Source organism: Podarcis tiliguerta (genome assembly GCF_965153285.1).
Source record: "Podarcis tiliguerta genome assembly, chromosome: 17".
Lineage (NCBI taxonomy): Eukaryota > Metazoa > Chordata > Lepidosauria > Squamata > Lacertidae > Podarcis > Podarcis tiliguerta.
This window is the reverse complement of record NC_139550.1, coordinates 26,586,144-26,608,516: the sequence shown is the minus strand read 5'-3', so window position 1 is coordinate 26,608,516 and position 22,373 is coordinate 26,586,144. Positions and strand designations below refer to the sequence as shown.

The following is a 22,373-nucleotide window of genomic DNA, read 5'->3' as shown; positions in this document are numbered from 1 at the left end:
TAGACATTCCGTTTTGGCGATTGGTTTAAGGAGCCATTTGGCACCTGGCTTATACAGTGGTACCTCAGTTTACGAACTTAATCCATTCCGGAAGTCCGTTCTTAAACCGAAACCGTACTTAAACGGAGGTGTGCTTTCCCTAATGAGGCCTCCCACCGCCAGTGGCCTTCCACCATTCAGCTTCTGTTCGTAGACCGAGGTAAAGTTCGCAAACCGGTACACTACTTCCAGTTTTGTGGAGTTCATAAACCGAATAGTTCGTAAACAGGGCTGTTCTTAAACCGAGGTTTCACTGTAGATCTGAGTTCCTAACACTGTTCCTGACTGATTCAGAGAGACATCCATTAGAGCTCTGGGTTTGCATCCATTCCAAAGGATATAGGAACGCATTTACGCTTGCAAACAGTCCAAAAGTTTCAGACCCACAAAAAACTTTCTACCCCATCTTATATATAGATTTTCAGTCAAATGCAACCAAAAAGGGGGCAAGGCTTTTGTCGAAATACGCTTGCTGGTTGCTTGAACCAGTTCTTATTAGCCATAAGTAAGCAAGCAATTAATTGTTTACAAGTGTGCTGGAAGCAGCTCCTGTGCAGGCGCAACTAATGACATTGGTGTGTGATTTCACAGCCTTGTCATGTTAATCTGTAACAATTGGATTTAATTCTGATTTAATTCGAGGACTCATCCAGGGCATAGCAAATAGCCTTTTACTTTGCTTGTTTATATGGTTCCATCAGTGTGCAAAGTCAGTTTAGAGTACAAGAGGACAGCTCCCTGCACTGAGGAGCTTACAATTTCTTAAATTCGGTACAGGGATACAGTTACCTTTTTGAGTAAATGAGACCAAGGAAGAAGAAATACAGTGGAACCTCGGGTTGTGAATGTGATCCGTGTGGGAGACACGTTCGCAACCTGCAGCACTGTGTCTGCGCATGTGTGTGATGCGATTCGGCGCTTCTGCGCATGTGCAAAGTGTGATTTAGTGCTCATGCGCGAGCGGCGAAACCCGGAAGTAATCCATTCCGGTTCTTCCAGGTTCAGCGAGGTCTGTAACCCGAAAACCTACAACCAGCAGCGTTCAATATCTGAGGTATGACTGTAGCAGATCTGCGTGGTACAGATCACCAGCCAAGTCTGTTAACTTTTAATTTGGGGAGCTGACCACAAAGTGATTGGCTTTTAAATACATCAATTGTACAGGATAATAATATTAAGCAAAAGATCTCAAGAGCTTTGAATGAACTTTGCAGGTTTATCTGTAAATGATTATAAAGTTTGGGAGTACTTTTTTATTATTAAAAAGAATACTGAATAACAAAAAGCTGATCAGTTAAAGATATCCAGTAGCCAGTGTTTTTCCAGTGGCTGAGTTCAAATATTTGGATGAGTCCTCCCCTTTCTTGAATCAGGAGAGAGACGGAAGGAAGGAATCATGTTATGAAATGTTAACCTTTCCCCAAATCGTTTAGAAGCTAAGGAGCATTTTTCTCAGGCAGTTTGAATGGCTTCATATATAGAATTATTACACAGATTGTAAAGACTCAAAATCTTTTTTTCTCTCTCTCTCTTCCCCCCCAGTGTGCAAAGACCCACCGTACAAAGTTGAGGAATCTGGGTATGCTGGTTTCATTTTGCCAATAGAGGTTTACTTCAAGAACAAGGTGTGTAATACTGTTCTTTCAATTTCTCAGCATATATCTAGATTTTTTCCCTTTGAAAATAGCTAAAGAAATGTTGGTTTAAAGTATTCTTTCCAAAAAAAAAATGAAGTGCTCTTAGTTCTAGAAGGCATAAGAGTAGCTTAACTTTTGTGCATGGCTGGTTGACTAGGGGCTTGCCTTCTGTTTAATCACAGTTAATATCATTAAGCCAGTAATTATCATGTTTAGGTAGTTATTTCCATCTTTTAAATACAATCATGAATTTTCCTGGTCGCGAAGAGAGGGGAGAGGCCCCCTTGCCCCCCAGCTAGTGGAAGCTATGGGACTGTCCTATCTTTGCATAATTTAGGAGCAAGCACCCCTTTCCTGCCCCTATAACTACAGTCAAATTCAGAGCTCACTTCTTACTGTGATTTATGTGCTATTTGTGCTTTTTTTAAAAAAAACAACAACAACTTGTCATTGCTTGGACTCTTCCTGGGATATTAGAACAAAAGCAAAAGAAATGTTTGGTCTCTTTCATCTTGTTCAACTGGGTAACTTTGCTCGATCTAAACAATTTGAAGTGTAAATATTTCACAACAACAGTTATCTAATTCAGGTGTTTGTAATTGGCGCAATTATCTCTTTTTTACAGTTGGAACTAATGCTTTAAGTATCTGACTGCTTGACCAGACAAAATGGAATGCTTCTTCAATACCTCTGTGCAACGCAAAAGCATACATCCTGTCAGAAATTTGATTTCCATTTTACTTGCTCTTGCTGGGCATCTCTAAGCTACCGTATTTTTCGCTCTATAAGACGCACCAGACCACAAGATGCACCTAGTTTTGGAGGAGGAAAACAAGAAAAAAAAAATTTTGAATCCCAGAAGCCAGAACAGCAAGAGGGATCGCTGCACAGCGAAAGCAGTGATCCCTCTTGCTGTTCTGGCTTCCGGGATAGCTGCACAGCCTGCATTCGCTCCATAAGACACACACACATTTCCCCTTACTTTTTAGGAGGGAAAAAGTGAGTCTTATAGAGCAAAAAATACAGTAGTTTACTTGGCTTTTGCATTTCCTTTACATAAAACAAAATTAAAGAACTAGTGGGTTTGTAGGGTCAGAATGGTACTTATGAGATTTGCAAGACCTGCTCGCATGTGTTTTCTCTCTTTCTGTCTGTGTTTTGTTTTTTAAAAAGGGATATTGGTTTGCAAGTGTTTGCTCAGGTAGCTATGCTGCATATAAGTTTAAGAATTGAGGAAGATATAACATAGCTTAAAGAGAATGGAGGGTTTGAAGTTCTGCCACTGCATGCAGAGAGAGTACATTTTAGCCTAGATTATTGCAACCATTGGAAAACAATGAATGTTTGTGAATTAGCTGTGCGACTAAAATGAACTGTTTTCTCTTTGTTAAGTTCTTCTTACTTGTCAAGATGATGATTATGATGATTGCATTAGGATTTGCAGTACAAATCCCAAACAAATCCCTGCCAGTAGCTGGTGACTTTGACCAAGAAGCATAGCAGAATTCTCTTGGACTACACAAAGGCAGTTGTACACAAGTGCACAATTTCTTCACTAAATGTGGCGTTTAGTTTTTGTTCCAGGGCATTGTGGAAGTTTGGGCTTCATACAGAGTGGGGAAAATAATTACTTTTCCCCAAAGAGAATTATTTCATTCTTATCTATAAAAGCATGAAGTCTTGTTCTTTCCTAACCGTCAAACTGATCTAGTCTGCTAATGGTTTTTCTTGATGTTATAGAACATTATTAGGGCTAGCTGTTTTCCAGGGTGTGTAGCATTGCGTTCTGGGAAAAATCTGTCTTTTGTGAGTAGATTCCTCAAGATAACCCCCCATAGCTGTTGAACGGCAGTGTTATTTTGGTTGAGACACTGAACCTGACCTTGAAATGCTGTCCTTCTCTGAAGAACCTGCTTCGAAAGAAGTTATATGTGTCCTCAAATTTTGCTTGGAAAATGAGGTTTCCATTTGTGGATGTGTCTGTCAAAGCTTCCATTATTTGGCAACTTAAATTGTAAAAATCTAGGGCATAGAGGCAGGAAAGGCTCTGCATCTTACCTGAGGAGCTATCCTTCCTTGTACAGCAATTGGCCTGCCCTGGCCTTCTAAGAAACTTTGTACTATATTTACAACAGGGCAGTCATTTGATTCCTTTCCCTGATACTACAAATTGCATTGCGATGGCCTGGTGTGTGAGAAGTTGGTTGCTTTTGTTAGAAGAACTACTTAAATACGAGTCATTCTTTAAATGCTTTACCTATCTTTGCTAAAGCTCAGGTACAACAAACCATTAAACTGTATATATTGTGTAGCATTGGTTTTCATGAAGTAGCATGAACAAAAAATTTCCACAACATTCTCAGTGGATTGGAAAGCATGTTTTAAGTCTAGCCACCTAAAACCATTACGTGGAGATCAGAGCTTGCCCCTCACATAGAGGAACAATGTTGTTTGAAATTGTTCACTGGCCATTATCGCAGCATCCTTTGCCTCAATCGTTTTACTGTTGAGGAATGAAACATAACTTGATTTGGGGCAGCAAATTCTATGTAATTAGGGTTTTCCCCCGCCCCACCCCTCACATTTTCTCTATTGCCCTTCAGCAGAAATTCTAGGAGAATTAATATTCAGGATTGCACTTCACTTAGTCAGTAATATGCAGGATTGGGGCATAGATTCCAGATTTTGGGGAAGTCACTATATTTCAACCTTGGTTCCCTGTTTTTTGTTGTGGTTTTTTGGTGTGTTTTTTTAAAAATGGAAGCACCAGCCTCCTGGTAATATTGGGTTCTTATTTTTATGATCTCATATATGCTTATTCTCCCCCCCCCCCCAGCTTCAATTTTGTCCTTTTCTTTAATCGAAGACTTTGAGCAGTTAATGTGGTTAAATGCTGACAGAAAATGCATGTGTTGCCAAGTAAGAAAGAGAAATTGCAGCTTTTATATCGTCGTTAGGGATTCTTGATTGATCTTAATAATTGCAGTGAGTCTTGGGAAAGAAGATGAGAGCAATGTTATATCCTCATCTCCAAGTATACCAGGCCTTTTTTACACTATAGCTAGCATTTTGAAATGTTCTTGGAACACTATAGACGATCAGTATCAACTTGGCAGCAGTGTGTTTCTAGTTGCATTTGGAACAATCTGTGGCCTCTGAACATTTGCCAAGGGCATCCCTGACAGTTTGTTAAAATAATGAACCCCTGGGGTTAAAAAATAGTACTTAGAACATGCTGTATGAATAACTGACAATAACTTAGCATAAACTTAAACTCATTTTGGGGGGAGAAATGATTTGTGAATTGGGCACTGACATGTCTACCCTTCTGATTCGGAAACCAGTTCCTGAATTCTAGATGAATGCTACAGAGACAGTAGTTTGGTTTAATAAACGTTTATTTCCTTGTTGGAGAATAGCTTGATGCTAAGTTGGGGGTGGGGGGAGCTTAGTTTAGGATGAAGAAGATTTACTCCAGGATAGACTTTTCAGCCATGAAACTTCTGTTTATTCTACCCACTTTGAAGAGAACAGCTCTGGGGGAACTTTTTCCTGAAAGTCATTCTCAAGCGATGACTCAAGTGAGGAAGCCCTAGGACTTGTAAGCACTGCTCAGTTTTAAAGATTCCACTTAAGGTAATCTTTAGATCTTAATGAATGCAATGCTGCATTTCACGACAGATGAAGAAATGAATCAGCGAAACAACTGGCGTAAAAGCAAGCACGTTGTGTGGTGTCCATTTTGTTTGTCTATAGTTGACTGTTTTCTAACCCGTAGGAAGAACCGAAGAAAGTCCGCTTTGACTATGACCTATTCCTTCACTTGGAAGGCCACCCACCTGTAAATCATCTTCGCTGCGAAAAGCTCACATTCAATAACCCAACGGAAGAGTTCAGAAGAAAGTTGCTGAAAGCAGGAGGGGTAAGTCTCGTCTGTATGTCCAGAAACCGTATGAAGGAGGCTGTATGCACAATCCTTGTTAGAGTCTTGGCATTGCAGATTTTGATTTCTCACCCCCAGCCCAGAATGCTTTCGAGTGGAAAAGACATGTTTTTTGCACCAGTGACCTGAACCCCGCAAAAATAAGTACGGAATGTGCAACATTCAGCCCAGCAGACAGTCACAAGATCAAACTACTACTTACGGGCCTATCAGCTTGAAGCTAATGTAGAACCAATTCATGCATTTCATAACCATAAAGTAAGGCAGGTATTCTGAAAATGCTTGGCCAGTTTAAGATCCAAAATCAGTGAGACTGTGTTCATACTGTTGGAGACAGGACTGCATTGTTCCTACAGGATTCTGTTCAGTTTGCGGCTGATTCTAGATCAAGTTTTGTCGCCAGAAGCCCAAGATCAGTAAAAAGCCTTCTGTTAGCTGTGGCCTTTTCTAGACTTACCACAGTCATCCTTACTTTGCTAGCATCCAGGGGTTGATTCCTATAATGCCCAGAAACTCCAGTTTCTTATCTTTTTTATAAAAGGCTGCTAGGTTCTCTGAGAAGTAACCAACCAGAGACAGGATGTAGGAAGCATATTAAAAAAGGTAAAGGGACCCCTGACCATTAGGTCCAGTCGTGGCCAACTCTGGGGTTGCTGCGCTCATCTCGCTTTATTGGTTGAGGGAGCCAGCGTACAGCTTCCGGGTCATGTGGCCAGCCGCTTCTGGTGAACCAGAACAGTGCACGGAAACACCGCTTACCTTCCAGCCGGAGCGGTACCTATTTATCTACTTGCACTTAGACATGCTTTCAAACTGCTAGGTTTGAAGAGCAGGGACTGAAGAACAGGAGCTCACTGTCACAGGGATTTGAACCGCCAACCTTCTGATCGGCAAATCTTAGGCTCTGTGGTTTAACCCACAGCACCACCCCCGTCCCAGGAAGCATATCATTCAGTGCTTAAATGGACTGGGCTGGTAGCAAGTCTGTTTCCGAGTGCATTTCAAAGTGTTTTTCTTTTTACGATCCTATAGTACCTGAAAGCATTCTCTTTCTACATCAGCCTGTGTCATGCGTTAAGAACATTGGTGATGTGTTTTCTGTACAGTGGTACCTTGGGTTACATACGCTTCAGGTTACATACGCCGTTAATCCAGAAATAGTACCTCAGGTTAAGAACTTTGCTTCAGGATGAGAACAGAAACCACGCGGTGACAGCGGGAGGCCCCATTAGCTAAAGTGGTACCTCAGGTTAAGTACAGTTTCAGGTTAAGAACGGACCTCCGGAACAAATTAAGCACTTAACCCGAGGTACCACTGTACGTGCCTTCCTTATCCAGAACAAGGTCAGTGGCTACTGGGAAAGGAGCTGTCTCCGGTGCCCCCACTTGTAGAGCTATTTCATTATTTAGCTTCTTGTAGAACCAAAAATTATAAAAATGGCTTCACGTTTATTTCTTTTACTTCCAGCAAGTAGTAGGATTTCTTGCCCCTAGGAGAGTAAAATTTGCTGGTTTTTGTTTTTGCTTGCATTTTCAAACTTATTGAAAGGAAGTTCTCCATAAGAAATGAAAAGAGTATGCTAATGCACTGCTTTTAAATTGACTATCATTATACATTTAATTTACACGAGGTGCAAAAGGATTAATAGGATTTTTTTTGCTCCTCCCTAACATGGCCAGCATAGCAGAACCACAACTCTGGAATCTAGATTTCATATATTATTGGAGTGCATAGATGCTCAGTACTTAAATCTAGTTCCCAGCTGTATGCTAGGTGATAAGTTCATGACCTAGATTCCTCTAGGAATACTTGAGGTGCAAAAAGTTCCCAGCTGTGGCATCAACGTAGCTATCTGTTCCACAGTCATTTTACTGGACTGCTTATTAGCTGGCTGAATGACTAAAACTGGCAACAGAAATCGAATGAACTGCAATCTCGAATCAGCCCTAAAGCCTGAACAGTAGTAGTTTCTACTTATAACCTTGCTATCACCTTGTGCAGTATTGAGAGAAGGTGTTATGGAGAAGGAGCTGGCTGATTTTTTTAGCTAGAAAACATTATGAAGCATTTTCTCTTTTTGCATGACGATGGGGAAGCAAGCTGGAAGAGGCATCTCATATCCAAATGGCTAGAATTAGTATGTATTCAGTATGTGTTCATTAATAACACACACATCGTATTTTTCGCTCCTTAAGATGCACTTTTTTCCTCCTAAAAAATAAGGGGAAATGTCTGTGCGTCTTATGGAGCGAATGCGCGGTCCCTGGAGCTGAATTGCCCAGGGGCAAAAAGCAGATCATGCTTTTTTCTTTTTCTTCTTCTTTTTTTTTAGAAAGAGGGAAGTGGGTGTTGAAACAAAGCCGTTGATCGCCAAGTGATCGGGAGGGAGATAAGGCTGCGGGTAAAGGAGGCTGCCGGGGAAGGGGGAGGTAAAGACAGCGAACTTGCAAGGAGAGGAGACAGGAATACTTAAACAAGGAATGAGGAGAGAAATTAGAAGAAAAGGAGGAGCAAAAAACTGTTCCAGTTAAGCAAAAGACACTAAGGCAAACAAGAGGGAAGGAAGCAGCTGATTGGCAAGCGATTGGGACGGAGATAAGGGAGGCTAGCGATAAAGGAGGCTGCCTGGGAGGGGGGAGGTAAAAGCCCATGGATCCTCAGGATTTTTGCATTGGGTCACCCCAAATTCACCATCAGATCACATAGCCTGTCCATGGCTACAGCCTGCACCCAAAAAAACACACATCCACTGTTTCATGGGGCCGCAATGGCGCAAAAACGTGGTTACAAAGCATGGATCCACATGGATCCTCAGGATTTATGCATTGGGCTACCCCAAACTCACCATCAAATCACATATCATGTCTGTGGCCACAGCATGAACAACAAAAATCACACACCCACTGTTTTGTTCAGAATATTTTTTTTTCTTATTTTCCTCCTCTAAAAACTAGGTGCGTCTTATTGCCAGGCACATCTTATGGAGCGAAAAATACGGTATATATCACTTATGCTTCTCTGGGCTCTTCTAACAGCATTTTTAATATGGATTTTTTTCCCAGTCAGTCTGTCCTTTCCATTGATGGTGAACTCCAAATTATACTAAAATTGATGCCAATTATGTACGCCGACGGCAGAAACTGGAGTTTGATTTGAGTGCCCACTTCCAAGAACTTTGCTTTAGAGCCTCAGCTGTTTTATAAATGTTACTAATGCTTCCATTTTAAAATAGATCATGGTAATGTCAGATGGGACCTCGGCTGCTTCAGGGCAGAGTCTTCACCTCCTGAACCTTCCCAGTAATTCCCTGTCTTTTTCTGAAGTGAAGAAGAAATCATCTCATGGGCCGAAGGTGAGAGGCATAGGAGGATAACAGAATTTGGGATTTGCATTGGTTGAGGGTTTTGAAAGTTGCATGGCCAAGAAGCAAGTGACAAGTTCAGAGCATTACTTAAATCAGATGACTGAACGACCAGTCATAGTTCTAGAATATATTTATCACCCTTGAACATTTCATATTTATTTGCCTTTCAAAGTGAGGTGAATTATGTGCATTCAACCTATGTGCATTAAATGGCCATTTTTAAACCAGATGTTAAATATGAACATAGTTTTTTGCACCTTATACCCTAACCTAAAGAGTAACATACATTAGAAACTGAACAATGCAGTCATCAAAGTACGTTTTCATTCATCCACAAAAGTCTGGTAACAGAACGTATACAAGTTTCCTCCCATTTCTCAATAAGGACCAGGCAAAGATTAATTCAAGTAACCTTTATTGGCATCACATAAGAACATTCAGAATACATTTAAAATAGATAGGCCAGTGCAATCTTGCCGCCACCCCCAACGGCATAGTCACCCGCCAAAGGGCAGAAGGAGCAAGCAATCCGCCTCATCTCTGAGGGTTTTGAGCAAAGGCAGGATCCTGTAGCATACTTCAGCGACAAAAAATCAAATAGAGGAACTTAGCTACTGTCTTGGCGAGTTCCTGGTCTCTCCCCTGTAATAAGAAGTGCATAACCTCTGATTTCCATGTTGGAATACATAGATGGTCTAGAAATTCTTGGCGGAGATCATCATACATTTTACAGTTAAGGGCCGTGTGAGCTAGAGTTTCCACCAGGTGGGCATCGCATGGGCATATCCGGTCTCCTTCCGCCAAACCCACCCCAAAGGAGGTTAGAAGGATTAGAATTGAACCTAGCCAGCGAAAAGCCCCTTCCCACCACAGTGGTACCTATTTATCTACTTGCACTTTGAAGTTCCAAACTACTTCACTTTTCAGCAACAGAAATCAGATTAGATAAAATGCCAAGGAAAGCTGAATGTTAACTGTGTTCTGGGGAGCTTGTGATTTTACTACTACAGGGAGCTAAGCCCCTAATTAATAACTATCTTCACTTTTAAGAGCATTTCTGCACATATTTTAATTCTTGGGTGTTTTGTGTAGCCAAGACCGTTTTAAGGATAAATTGTTAAGAGTATTTTCATAGAATTGTAGAGTTGGAAGGGACCTCTAGGATCATGTAGTTCAACCTCCTGCAATACAGGAATCTTTTGCTCAGGGTGGGGTTTAAACCCACAGCCTTGAGATGAAGAGTCTTCTGCTCTACTGGCTTGAGCTATTTTCCAAATCTATGTGAAATGCAGATGGCTAGCAGCGATTTAGCATTATGGCAAGGTCCAAGCAAATGGCAGACTATTTATTTATTTATTTGTCAGGAAGGAATAAACATGCTCCATCAGAAAACTCTCCGTGGGGTGCACATGATAAAACTACCAACAAAAACTGAAAGAAATCAGCAAAACTGTAAACAAACATTAGTTAGCAGAAATAAATGGTCTTGGTAGGCTTCCTGAAGTAAAAGTTTTCCAGCTAGCTATTGCATGTATCCATGCTTGAGGAACGCATATATATATGCTGGGTGTTTTGTGTGTTAAACTTAAACTGTTGCCTGTTTTGAGAAGAGGCAAAGCTAGAAATGGCAGGAAATGCAATAGAAAAATGCCATTGTCAGTATATAACTTAAAAGCCAAGAAAATTTGTAAGCTCTTCTTCTTAGTGGTCATTTTTGCATTAAAATGCGTTGCATTTAATTGTTTTTTCATTTTTATTTTTTTAAAAAACTATGTAGTAATTGAAGTCATTGCTTTATTCCTAAAAGGTTACACTTCAGTGTGGCGAAATCAATTTATCGTAAGATTGCATGTTAGTACGGATATTTGAACTGTTCGGATCATAATTTGAACTGTTCATATCTAATGTTGGCCAACTTTTTTCCAAGTTGGGATCCAGCCTTATCTCAGACACCCCCATTCTTGTCATGAGTTCCCCAAAAGCATTGCTTAAAAACAGGAGAAGCTAGATTTCAGCTGCAAGTGGAAGAGAGAATTGGCAGACTATTTACATGTGATGGTTTCTTTGGTTCCTGGGAGGTGTATTGTGTGGCAATTCCCGCCTCCCACCAGTTGGAATAAATAAGACACAGGACACCATTATTTTAGGTTAATGGGCAAAAATTGGCCACAACTTTATTGGTTACAGGTAAGAGTGGTATTGGCTTAGGCATTGGTCCTATCCGACTAGCTGGCTTCAGCCTGATTGCTTGAAGACCAGGAAGGGTTAACACCAGCAGGGGGAGCCCTGAGATGCACATCACTAGGAAATCCCCGAGGGGTCACCGCTCAGGGGCGTGCTTTAGGCCCTGGCCTCCATAGGTTTTGGACGAGGCAACGCCCCCCGGAATCCTTTACCGGACTACCCTTAAATATTTGGGGGAGGTGATGGCGCTCCTCCCCCAACTCATCTACATAATAATACCCCTACCAATGCCTGATCGCCCAAACCAATGAGTTGTGACGATTTGCTACGAGGTAGGCGAAAAACCAAATGGCCAGTGCCAATTCGCCAAGTGGAAAAAATTCCTACCAGGCCCCTTGACGGGGACCAACCGAAGTCCATAGCAAGGTCAGAAAGAAAAGCTAGAGGGTGGGTGGGTGGGAAACCAAATCTGCGGCAAGGACGAAAAGGGGAGATCCTGGGGCCGCGCCAGGCTTAAATGACCCAGGCCATGCCCCCGGAGCCAGCCGATTGGCTGGCCCTGGAGCTGATGCGGCCCGAGGATTCCCCTGGTTGTGCAGGGCTGGCTTCAGCCCCGCGCGATTGTTGGGGGCGTGAGCCTGCAACACCTCCTTATGTCGGAAGTGGCTTTGTCAGTGTGTTGCATGGCCCAGCTCTTTTTCTCATGGTTGGCTCTGCAAGTAGTTGATGAAGAAAGCAAACCAAGAATTAACTCTTCATTATATAATATCTTGCAAACATGCACGAGTTGCTCGAATTCTTCCGTGACTTTATCTGCGTGGTTATGGTGATTGAATGCAATGGAATGTCCCATTCGACTTGCACAAGGATCTCATGAACTACAATCACAAGGTTGCAAAGAGGGTCAGTTCCCTCGAATTGGTCTTATGTGTATGTGTTACGCCATCTACAGGATTAATTCCAGTAGACACCCCACAAATATGACAAATTATGTCATATCTGGCCCCGTAGTTTAAGTGCACAATTTTAGCAATAGGATTGAAGATTCAGAGCTGTATTCTAATTCATTGGTTTCAAAGGAATTCAGTTTACTTCATGCTAGGTTTTGCCTTTTAAAAATGTTTGGCAATAAGAGGAAAACCTACCTAACTTTAACTTGGGGTTATCTAGCAGGTTAACTAAAACTTAAAATAAAACATTCCATTTAAGGAGTGTTGGGTTCTTGTTTGCTGTATCTATGATTTAATAACACCAACCTGTTAGATAAAATAGTGTTGTTGTTGTTTAAATATCTATTTTGCTGTTCATAGTATTTTCCCTCACACAGCGGTAAGCAGTAGCAATATGCAGTAGATAAATACAAAGGCAAAAATTCTATGGAACACCCTCCCACCAGATGTCAAACAGATAAACAACTATAGTGGTACCTCGCAAGACGAATGCCTCACAAGACGAAAAACTCGCAAGACGAAAGAGTTTTTTGTTTTTTGAGTTGCTTCGCAAGACAAATTTCCCTATGGGCTTGCTTCGCAAGACGAAAACGTCTTGCGCCTTTTCTTAAAACCGTCAATGCATTCCTATGGGAAACCGTCAATGCATTTCCTATGGGAAACCGTGCTTCGCAAGACGAAAAATTCACAAGACGAAAAAACTTGCAGAACAAATTAATTTTGTCTTGCGAGGCACCACTGTATTTGACTTTTAGAAGACATCTGAAGGCAGCCCTGTTCAGGAAAGTTTTTAATGATTGATATTTTATTTTGTTTTTAATATTTTGTCTCGTTGCTGGGGCAACCCAGACAGATGAGCAGCAGATAAATAATAAAAGAATAAAAATTGCTATTATTATTAAAAGTTAACTTTGTGGTTTCCATTGTTGCAGGACCCAAGTAAGATTATAAGCACTTGCAGCAGCAGTAGCAGCAGCAACAGTTTTTCAAAGCCCCATAAATTAACTAAGGAGCACAAGGAGAAACCTTCTAAAGACTCGAAAGAACATAAAAGTGCCTTCAAAGAACCTTCCAGGGAACATAACAAATCTTCCAAAGAGTCCTCCAAAAAACCCAAAGAAAACAAACCACTAAAGGATGAAAAAATTGTTCCTAAAATGGCCTTCAAGGAACCCAAACCCATGTCAAAGGAGCCAAAATCTGAAAACAACATCCTTACCATAGCAGGTGGACAGCAACAAGAGAAGAAAGCCCCCACGAAAAGGCCTCCGGGGATGGATTCTGAGGATCTTGCAGCCAAAAAGAAGAGGAAAAGTGGCTCGGAGGCTTTGTTTAAGAGTTTTTCTAGTGCTCCCCCACTGATACTTACTTGTTCCACGGCGGACAGAAAACAGACAAAGGATAAATCTCAGTTTAAGATTGGGAAAGTCAAAATGGAAAGCGAGACACTGGAAAAGAAGAAGACCACATTACCCCCCTTTGATGATATTGTGGATCCTAACGATTCCGATATGGAGGAGAACATGTCCTCGAAATCTGAAGTAAGGCTTTTATATGGCTATTATCCCTTCCTCAGTTTATCCCTTAAAAAAAAGAGAGAGAGGGATGTACATAAGAGGTGGTATCAAACTAAGTTTTACTCAGAGCAGGGGTAGGTCCATTAATTTAATTGGGTCTACTCTGGGTTTAGTTGAGCAGCACCGTGTGCGCGCATAGCTGTCAAGCGCCCCTTATTTGGTGGGACAGTCCCTTATCCCAGCGCCATGCCCCGCTGCTGTCCCTTATTGATGATGTCCCTTAAATAAGCTACTGAAGGTAATGGGGCCCTTTCTATGTCCAGCTGTCCTTTGTCAACAACAAATTGTTGCTGTTTTTTTGTGTTGAATATATTCTATATGGTAATTTATGGACCTAATAGGTATCTAAAGCCATCTGCACGCAACGAAATATGTATTCTATCAAAGTAATTGTTGATCCCTTATTTTGGCTGCTGATCCCTTATTTTCGAGGCTGCTGGCCCCTTATTTTCAAATCTGTAAGTTGACAGCTATGTGTGTGTGCAGGTTCTGTTTCGTTATTCAAAACCATGGAAATTGGCTGTAGGCACACTTTCATTTGCAGATGCTTTGGCTGATTTCATTTTTGACCCTCTCGGGAGTTGCATCAGTTTGTTGTTGCTTTATTAATAATGCTGCAGAAATGTTCGTTCAATGTGATTGCTTCTCGCTGCCAGGAAACAGATTGGGTTTTATGATTTTTTTTTTCTTGTGGGCAGACGTGTTATAGCGTATACTAATTGATGCATGCAAAGGGATAATACATTGAAAATCGGCTTTGAATGGGAAAGAGATGTGTAAGTTTGTATATGATTGCAACGGATCGTTCTTAGCCAAGATGCTAATTCCTTGCCCATTGTCAGGGAACTGCCATCAGTGCCAGAGGGAGAGAGCAAAATCCAGAGGGATTCCGGAGAGCGTTCCGGGATTGGGAGAGGCAGCCCATCTTCTGGGGAAGAGAATCAGCTTAGCACCAGTGGAGAAGGGGGGCAGATGGGGGAAGCGGCGAGGCGGTCCCATGACTCCTTGCCGGGGACCAGCGGGGAGAGTAGAGGTCCTCCGCTGCCTACGCCCTCCTTGCGCAGAAGGCTTTCGCACAGAGAGAGTAGGAGAAGACTAGGCGTTAAAGAGCTTCTTTGCTGGAAGAAGTTTAAGAAACGCCCACTGACAGATTCTGCCAGCGATTGAGACAGCCACGGGTGAGTGGCTGTCCAGACAGAAAAGGTTCACTCAGTCAATCCAGCCAGGTGTTTGCACCGGCTTACACACGAGCAACCCCTAGAACCATTACACCCATGTATGCTTAAGATATCATTAATTGCTAGGGGTCCCTCCAAGACCCATTCATAGAAGTGTGTTCATCACTTATCTCAGCTTGGTAAAGATGAATATGCATATGGTCTAGAACAGTATTGTGTGTCCAGTTGACACTGTGGGCTTAAGCTGTTCTGACTGATAAGTCATAATTTGGTGCTAGTATTAATGAGTGTTGAACTTGCATTACATCACAAAGTAAAATTCAGCAATGTGTTGGATTCATACTTCTGAAGTTCATGCTTGTATGGGAAATATGAATTGGCTCTTAGATCATAGAATCATAGAATCATAGAGTTGGAAGAGACCACAAGGGCCATCGAGTCCAACCCCCTGCCAAGCAGGAAACACCATCAGAGCACTCCTGACATATGGTTGTCAAGCCTCTGCTTAAAGACCTCCAAAGAAGGAGACTCCACCACACTCCTTGGCAGCAAATTCCACTGTCGAACAGCTCTTACTGTCAGGAAGTTCTTCCTAATGTTTAGGTGGAATCTTCTTTCTTGCAGTTTGGATCCATTGCTCCGTGTCCGCTTCTCTGGAGCCGCAGAAAACAACCTTTCTCCCTCCTCTATGTTACATCCTTTTATATATTTGAACATGGCTATCATATCACCCCTTAACCTCCTCTTCTCCAGGCTAAACATGCCCAGCTCCCTTAGCCGTTCCTCATAAGGATACTTGATAGTGTGAAATGAATGTAAACAGCAGAATATATTTTAAGCGTCACATGTACTTTAGCACGAATCTCTGAACAGATGGTTGTATGGTAGAGGAATACATTTCATAGACTTCAGGGTTGTAAGGTGTTCTTTATGACAGAAAGGAGATGAATATATTTAGTGAGTTGCCAACTGAGGATTGTAGGATGCACCTCAGACCGATTAACCTCTATCATGAATATTCTGGGAGAATCAAAAGCCTTTATCTCACCCGACTTGAGTTCTGTAAGTTTGCATGCCTACTTTAGTTATCCAAACTATTTGCTCTACAAATAAGTTCTGTGGTGAACTCCTGTGCTGTCTCTTTTTTTGCTTATGAAAGTGTAATTTGGTGTGTAATGTGTAGTCTTTGTGGGGTTGGTGGGTCTTTGCATTAGGAAAGTAGACTAGGTGATTATTTTTCTATGCTTCTAGCACTAGGTGATTTTCCTGGTTGTTGCTTTTTAAAAAGTTGATAGTTGTAATATTTAAAAGTTATATAGCACTTTCTGAATCTCCAGAGTGCTTCAAGCGGACTTTCGGTACTTATTTTGTAGAAGGGATTGAAGCACAGGAAATTTAAAGGTAAAGGGACCCCTGACCATTAGGTCCAGTCGTGGCCGACTCTGGGGTGCGGCGTTCATCTCGCTTTATTGGCCGAGGGAGCCAGCGTACAGCTTCCGGGTCATGTGGCCAGCATGACTAAGCCGCTTCCGACAAACCAGAGCAGCACATGGAAATGCCGTTTACCTTCCCACCAGAGCGGTACCTATTTATCTACTTGCACTTTGACATGCTTTCGAACTGCTAGGTTGGTAGGAGCTGGGACCGAGCAACGGGAGCTCACCCCGTCACAGGGATTTGAACTGTCAACCTTCTGATCAGTAATTCCTAGGCTACGTGGTTTAACCCACAGCGCCACCCACGTCCCTACAGGAAATTTAGGTTTGTGCAATTACAGTGTATTAAAGTACTCTGCTGCCCTAGCACATCAACTGGAAAGTGTGGGATGAACAAATGACCAACAGGAAAACATATAAGCATCCCACAAGGAAATCAGAACAGTTGATCATGGTCATGTAACATCACAAACAAATTGGAACAAATAATGAGTGGTTATAATCTAACCTCTGTGTAAGCTTTGTGCACGCCGGGTGGATAAAGGATAAATAGCTTGTCTGGAGGACCTCTCTCCTATTGCTCCTAGGCTCTGGAATTCCCTTTTCCAACAGGTCTGTTTGGCTCCATTATTCACTGGTATTCAGGTAGCTGTGCTGACATGGCTGTTCCCAGCTGGTGTATTTGAGGAGAGCTGTTTGAATTTGTTTGAATGGTGATGCTCATTTTTTTGGATTAGTGCTGCTTTTAAGTAGTACAGTGGATGCTCAGGTTACGAATGTGATCCATGTGGGATGCACGTTCGCAACCCGCAGCATTCGTAACACGCAGCGGCGCGTCTGCGCACGCACAGGTTGCGATTTGGTGCTTCTGCGCATGAGCAAAGTGTGTTTTAGCGCTTTTGCACATGCGCGATTGCCGAAACCTGGAAGTAACCCATTCCAGTACTTCTGGGTTTCGGCGGTCCGTAACCCAAAAAAAGCAACCTGAAGCGTCTGTAACCCGAGGTATGACTGTATTTGTTGCAAGCTACCTTTGATGTCGGGACACGGGTGGCACTGTGGGTTAAACCACAGAGCCTAGGACTTGCTGATCAGAAGGTTGGCGGTTCGAATCCCCACGACGCGGTGAGCTCCCGTTACTCTGTCCCTGCTCCTGCTAACCTAGCAGTTCGAAAGCATGTCAAAGTGCAAGTACCGTATTTTTCGCTCCATAGGATGCACCGGACCATAGGAGGGGGAGAACAGGGGAAAATTTTTTTTCCTTGTTTTCCCCCTCTAAAACAAGGTGCGTTCAAGGTACATTCACCAGAGCTTGTGAGGCTGGCGGTGGGGGGAATCGCTGCTTTCCCCCACCGCCACTGCTTTCCCCCACTGTCTTGCTGTTCTGGCTTGGAAACAGCATTGCTAGCTTCTGCAGGACAGCGGGGTGAAGACACCCCGCTGCCCTGGAGAGGCTGTGCGCGCAGCGGTCCCCACTGTCCCTCCGTCTCGCTGTTCTGGCTTGGGAACAGCCTTCCTAGCTTCTCCAGGACAGCGGGGTGAAGGCACCCCGCTGCCCTGGAAAGGCTTTGCGCTCAGCCATCCCCAAGCTAGAACAGCGAGAGGGAGCGCTCCGCAGTGCTCCGTCTTCCTGTTCTGGGTTTGGGCTTAGCGGCGCAGCCTGCATTCGCTCTATAGGATGCACACACATTTCCCCTTAATTTTTGGAGGGGAAAATGTGCGTCCTATAGAACGAAAAATATGGTAGATAAATAGGTACCGCTCTTGTGGGAAGGTAAACGGCATTTCCGTGTGCTGCTCTTGTTTGCCAGAAGCGGCTTAGTCATGCTGGCCACATCCCTCGGCCAATAAAGCGAGATGAGCACTGCAACCCCAGAGTTGGTCATGATTGGACCTAATGTTCAGGGGTCCCTTTACCTTTACCTTGGATGTCTTAGTGACAGGTAGAATATAGACATTTTAAAATAAGCTTCCAGTTCAGTGAAAAGTTCTAATTGTCCAAAAGGCTGATTTACATAGAAATTGAAGGACACTCAAATCTTGTTTGGTGATATGTGCGATATGGGCAAAGCAACAAAGCCAACAAGATTTCCTGGCCCAGTATACCCGCACATACTTCTTTTTCATGCTACCCATCTGACTGTGTTGCCCCAGCCACTTGCAACACTTTATAAAGCATAGTAAACAGTTGAACACTAAAAGCTTCCCTATATAGGGCCAACTTCAGATATAGAAGACGCCTGAAAAGTCTTTTTAGAAGAGATGGCCCTCTGCCTGGTTCCCTGTACCTTCACTTCTCACAGTGAGTGAACCGCCAGAAGGCCCTCGGTGCTGGACCTCTGTGTCTGGGCTGAATGATGGGGGTGGAAACGCTTCTTCGGGTATTTTGGAATATTGTGAAGCTCCTTGACATCTGGCAGGAGGCGGGTGCCACCACCGAGAAGGCCCTCTGCCTGGTTCCCTGTACCTTCACTTCTCGCAATGAGGAAACCGCCAGAAGGCCCTCGGAGGTTGCCTAGGTTAACTTATAGGACTGTTAAAAAGGTAAAAAGGGGTAATGGGAAGACAGTTCACACAGCCCTGTAAATATATAATTCCATTCCTGTTAAAAGAACAAAAACAAACATTCATGTAAAGAAAAATAAGCATGTGCAAAGCCAGAAAGGCATCCCTCCTCTTCTTTAACTGCAACACTACAGTCCTGATGTTTTACAACAAAGCAAAAAACTTGCCAACCCTGAAGGTATAAAAATACGTGCACCACATATAGTAGTTTATTGTCAAAATCAGCTGGTGACTGCAGAATAGTTTTTAATTGCTTTACAAAATAGGATTAGAGAGGGAGAGAGATTAACATAATCCTATATCTGTTCAAAAATAAATCCCATTGATTTGCAGCACAATCCTAAGCACCCACTCAAATTCTGTAGGATTGATCCCCAGGTGAATGGGATTAAAGATGGCAGCCTTACTCCCAGAAAAATGAGCATAAGATCCTGGGAAGCACCAGATTCAAAGCAGGCTATGAATTAGACAAATAAACTGCCCTGTTGAGCAGCCCAGGAAAAAATTAACTTCTATAGATTATTATATTTAGAAACACCACTCAGCACATTTTAACGGCATCTTAAAAGTGGGGTGTGCTCTTTTATATTTCTCTTCAAAATTATTCAATAGATAAAATATATAATACAGTGGTACCTCTGGTTACGTACTTAATTTATTCTGGAGGTCCGTTCTTAAGCTGAAACTATTCTTAACCTGAAGCACCACTTTAGCTAATGGGGCCTCCTGCCGCTGCCGCGCCTCTGGAGCACAATTTCTGTTCTCATCCTGAAGCAAAGTTCTTAACCTGAAGCACTATTTCTGGGTTAGCGGAGTTTGTAACCTGAAGCGTATGTAACCTGAAGCATATGTAACCCGAGGTACCACTGTATGCTATTCATTGGGAAAAGGGAAAAAAAGAAACAACAAAACTATACAACTTTTAGAAGACATCTGAAGGCAGCCCTGTATCAGGAAGTTCTTGATATTTTTGATATTTTATTATGTATTTGTGTGTGTTGGAAGCCACCCAGGGTGCCTGGGGCAACCCAGCCAGATGGGTGAGGTAGAAACAATAAAATTATTATTAATAATTATTATTATTATTCACCATACCTAGTTTGGGTTTTTAAAGTCCTGCATAGCTTGGAACCAGGATACCTGAAATATTGTCTCATCCTGTATATATCCAATTGATATATCCAGCTAAGTTGAGGAACTCCATCTTCTCATGTGGTCCATTTCACACAGTCTAGGAATTGGGCCTTTAGTGGTATGGTCCCAACCCTTTGGAATCCCTTCCCATTAAATATTAGAGAGGAAAAGTGTCTGCTATCTTTTCAGCACTTACTGAAGACATTTGTCTTCCTACAACCCTTTTTAAAGTAGAGATCTTTCCCAAAATTCCTCTGCGTTGGAATTGCTTTTCAATGTTTTCAGATAATAAAATTGCACTACTGTTTTTCCTGCCCTGGGCTTATTTAAATTCACAAGATATACATATGTGTGTGTGTGTTTTCACATTTTGGCCAAAGTGGATGAAATTTACAGACACACGAGCGCTTCCAGAGCAGATTAAACCTGCCAAATTGCAGACAAATAGGCCCAGGGGATTTAATGCAGAGCACCTTCAAAGTTTTAAAATGAAAGAATTGAAGGCATGGTGTGTTTTTTATTTTCTTATTTGTGGTTGATCCTTCTGAGGGGTTGAAAGGCTGGTGAGCATAACTGTTGTGGTCTGATTCTGATCTGGAGGCGTGTATTGCGCTAGGACAAGATAAAGTAATTAATAGATTTACAGCGCAGTCCTTATACATGTGTATTCAGAAACAAGTCTCATTGTGTTCTGTGGGGGTTACTCACAAGTAAGGGGTGTTGGGTTGCATCCTAAGTGTTTGAAGACTTATGAGCTACATGGCTTTGTTAACAGCAGAAATATTTTGTTTTTAAGATAAAGCATACTTCTAGATCACTTTTACTGTTCTTGATTTTTATTTTCAAGAAATAATTTTCTAATGTTGCTTTAAAAAGACTTACAGAAGTTACGTATTACTTACCCTTTTAAAATTAAATATTTTTAGAGAGAAGATTCTGACGCTACCTTTTTTTAACACTAAACATCTAAAAATGACGCTAAAGGTTATGCACCCGACAATTTTCTTTGCCGCTCTGACCAGTGTAAAATGCTGATTAAAACTCATGCTGCAGAGACAGGCTACATTTCAGCAGAATTTGTTTTTTAATGGCACCTCTTGTCCAGAAGAGGTAAATTAAAATTATCCCATCGCATAAAGGAGTTGTTGAGAATAAACACGTTGCTAGAAATCTGGTGGGATTTCACAGGGTGCTCAAAAGCCGAGTAAGTTTTGACTCCCTTGCAGCCTCATTCATAGACAGTTTATACTGTCTGGAGCCAAGCAATAAATAGCTTGCTAGAGGAACCATCATTAGGTTTTCCCATGATGAAAGCTACTTGCAGACAGAAGGTGGTCTTTCGTTTTATTTCTAAGGTGGGTCTTTAACGACTGTTTCTCTTAGTGTGGGGCAAAGGTTGTAAAACACAGAAAGGATGTGGCTGAAATTGCCTCTTTTCGTTTTTATACCATGGCCCTAACTCAGTTACAACTAGGGCTAAAGGATGTTTCCGTTCCGCGCTTTGAAATGCATCTGATGCTCACCCACACAGAGATCTTGGAGGCAAACCATTTGTAAGCACAGACAAGCTACACTTTCTTTATGAAAGTTTTAGCCAAAATACTGGCATTTAGAGAAACGGTTAATCAACAAGCATGTTGAGGATATTGATGCAGCCAAAATAGCTTTACAGTTTGTAAGAAAAACGACGTTGCGTTTCTTAGACGAGAACTGAACTTCCCAATAGCAACATTTTTCAATGGTCAGGTATAGAAAACTGCTGCCGACTTCTTTTGCCGCTTCGGATAGTAAAGGCACGGCCGTTCAGTGGTAATTCTGAAATGGACTTCTGTTGCCGCAATTTCCAGATGCAGCTGTCACTCTCTGCTGAGTAGAAACATTGAGTGACTTTTAACTGCGTATCGTGGAATATGCTGCCTTTATCCTACGTGGAAATGTAAACATGCTTTTAATTAGCAGAAATGTAATGGTTAATATAACCCAGAAGCAAATTACCTGTAGGTATGGATACTAGCATGCTCATCTAATCAATAATCTCTGTCCATTATGTCTAGATACCACAAATCTTGAGTTCAGTTGCACTACCACACTGTTACTCTAGACATTTAAGGTTTTCCTTGTGTATGTTTCCTGGCAAAAACAAATCTCAAACGTTTTCCTACTTTTATCTAAACTATGCACACGGTTACATATATATATATATATATATATGCAGGTTTTGGTGTCCTCGGGTGTCTTCCCGTGTAAAAGTTGGGGTGTCTAGGCGACGTTTCGACGAGGTCTCACTCGTCATCTTCAGGCTGGTGCTTTCGGCTTCTTGTTACTGGAACAGAGCAGGATCTTAGTGTTTGAGTTCCTATAAATA

The 22,373-nt window shown here is 42.1% G+C and overlaps 1 protein-coding gene across 7 annotated transcripts in view; it reads left to right on the top strand.

Moving 5' to 3' along the window:
* MLLT3 (MLLT3 super elongation complex subunit) overlaps positions 1-22,373 on the top strand; it is a 155,688-nt gene that overhangs the window by 89,939 nt on the left and 43,376 nt on the right. For all 7 annotated transcript variants that reach the window (XM_083420101.1, XM_083420105.1, XM_083420100.1 and 4 more), the window contains 4 exons: positions 1,582-1,664; positions 5,455-5,598; positions 8,853-8,972; positions 13,051-13,659. In XM_083420101.1, the coding sequence (XP_083276227.1) occupies positions 1,582-1,664; positions 5,455-5,598; positions 8,853-8,972; positions 13,051-13,659 (956 nt within the window). The remainder of the gene's footprint in view (positions 1-1,581; positions 1,665-5,454; positions 5,599-8,852; positions 8,973-13,050; positions 13,660-22,373) is intronic.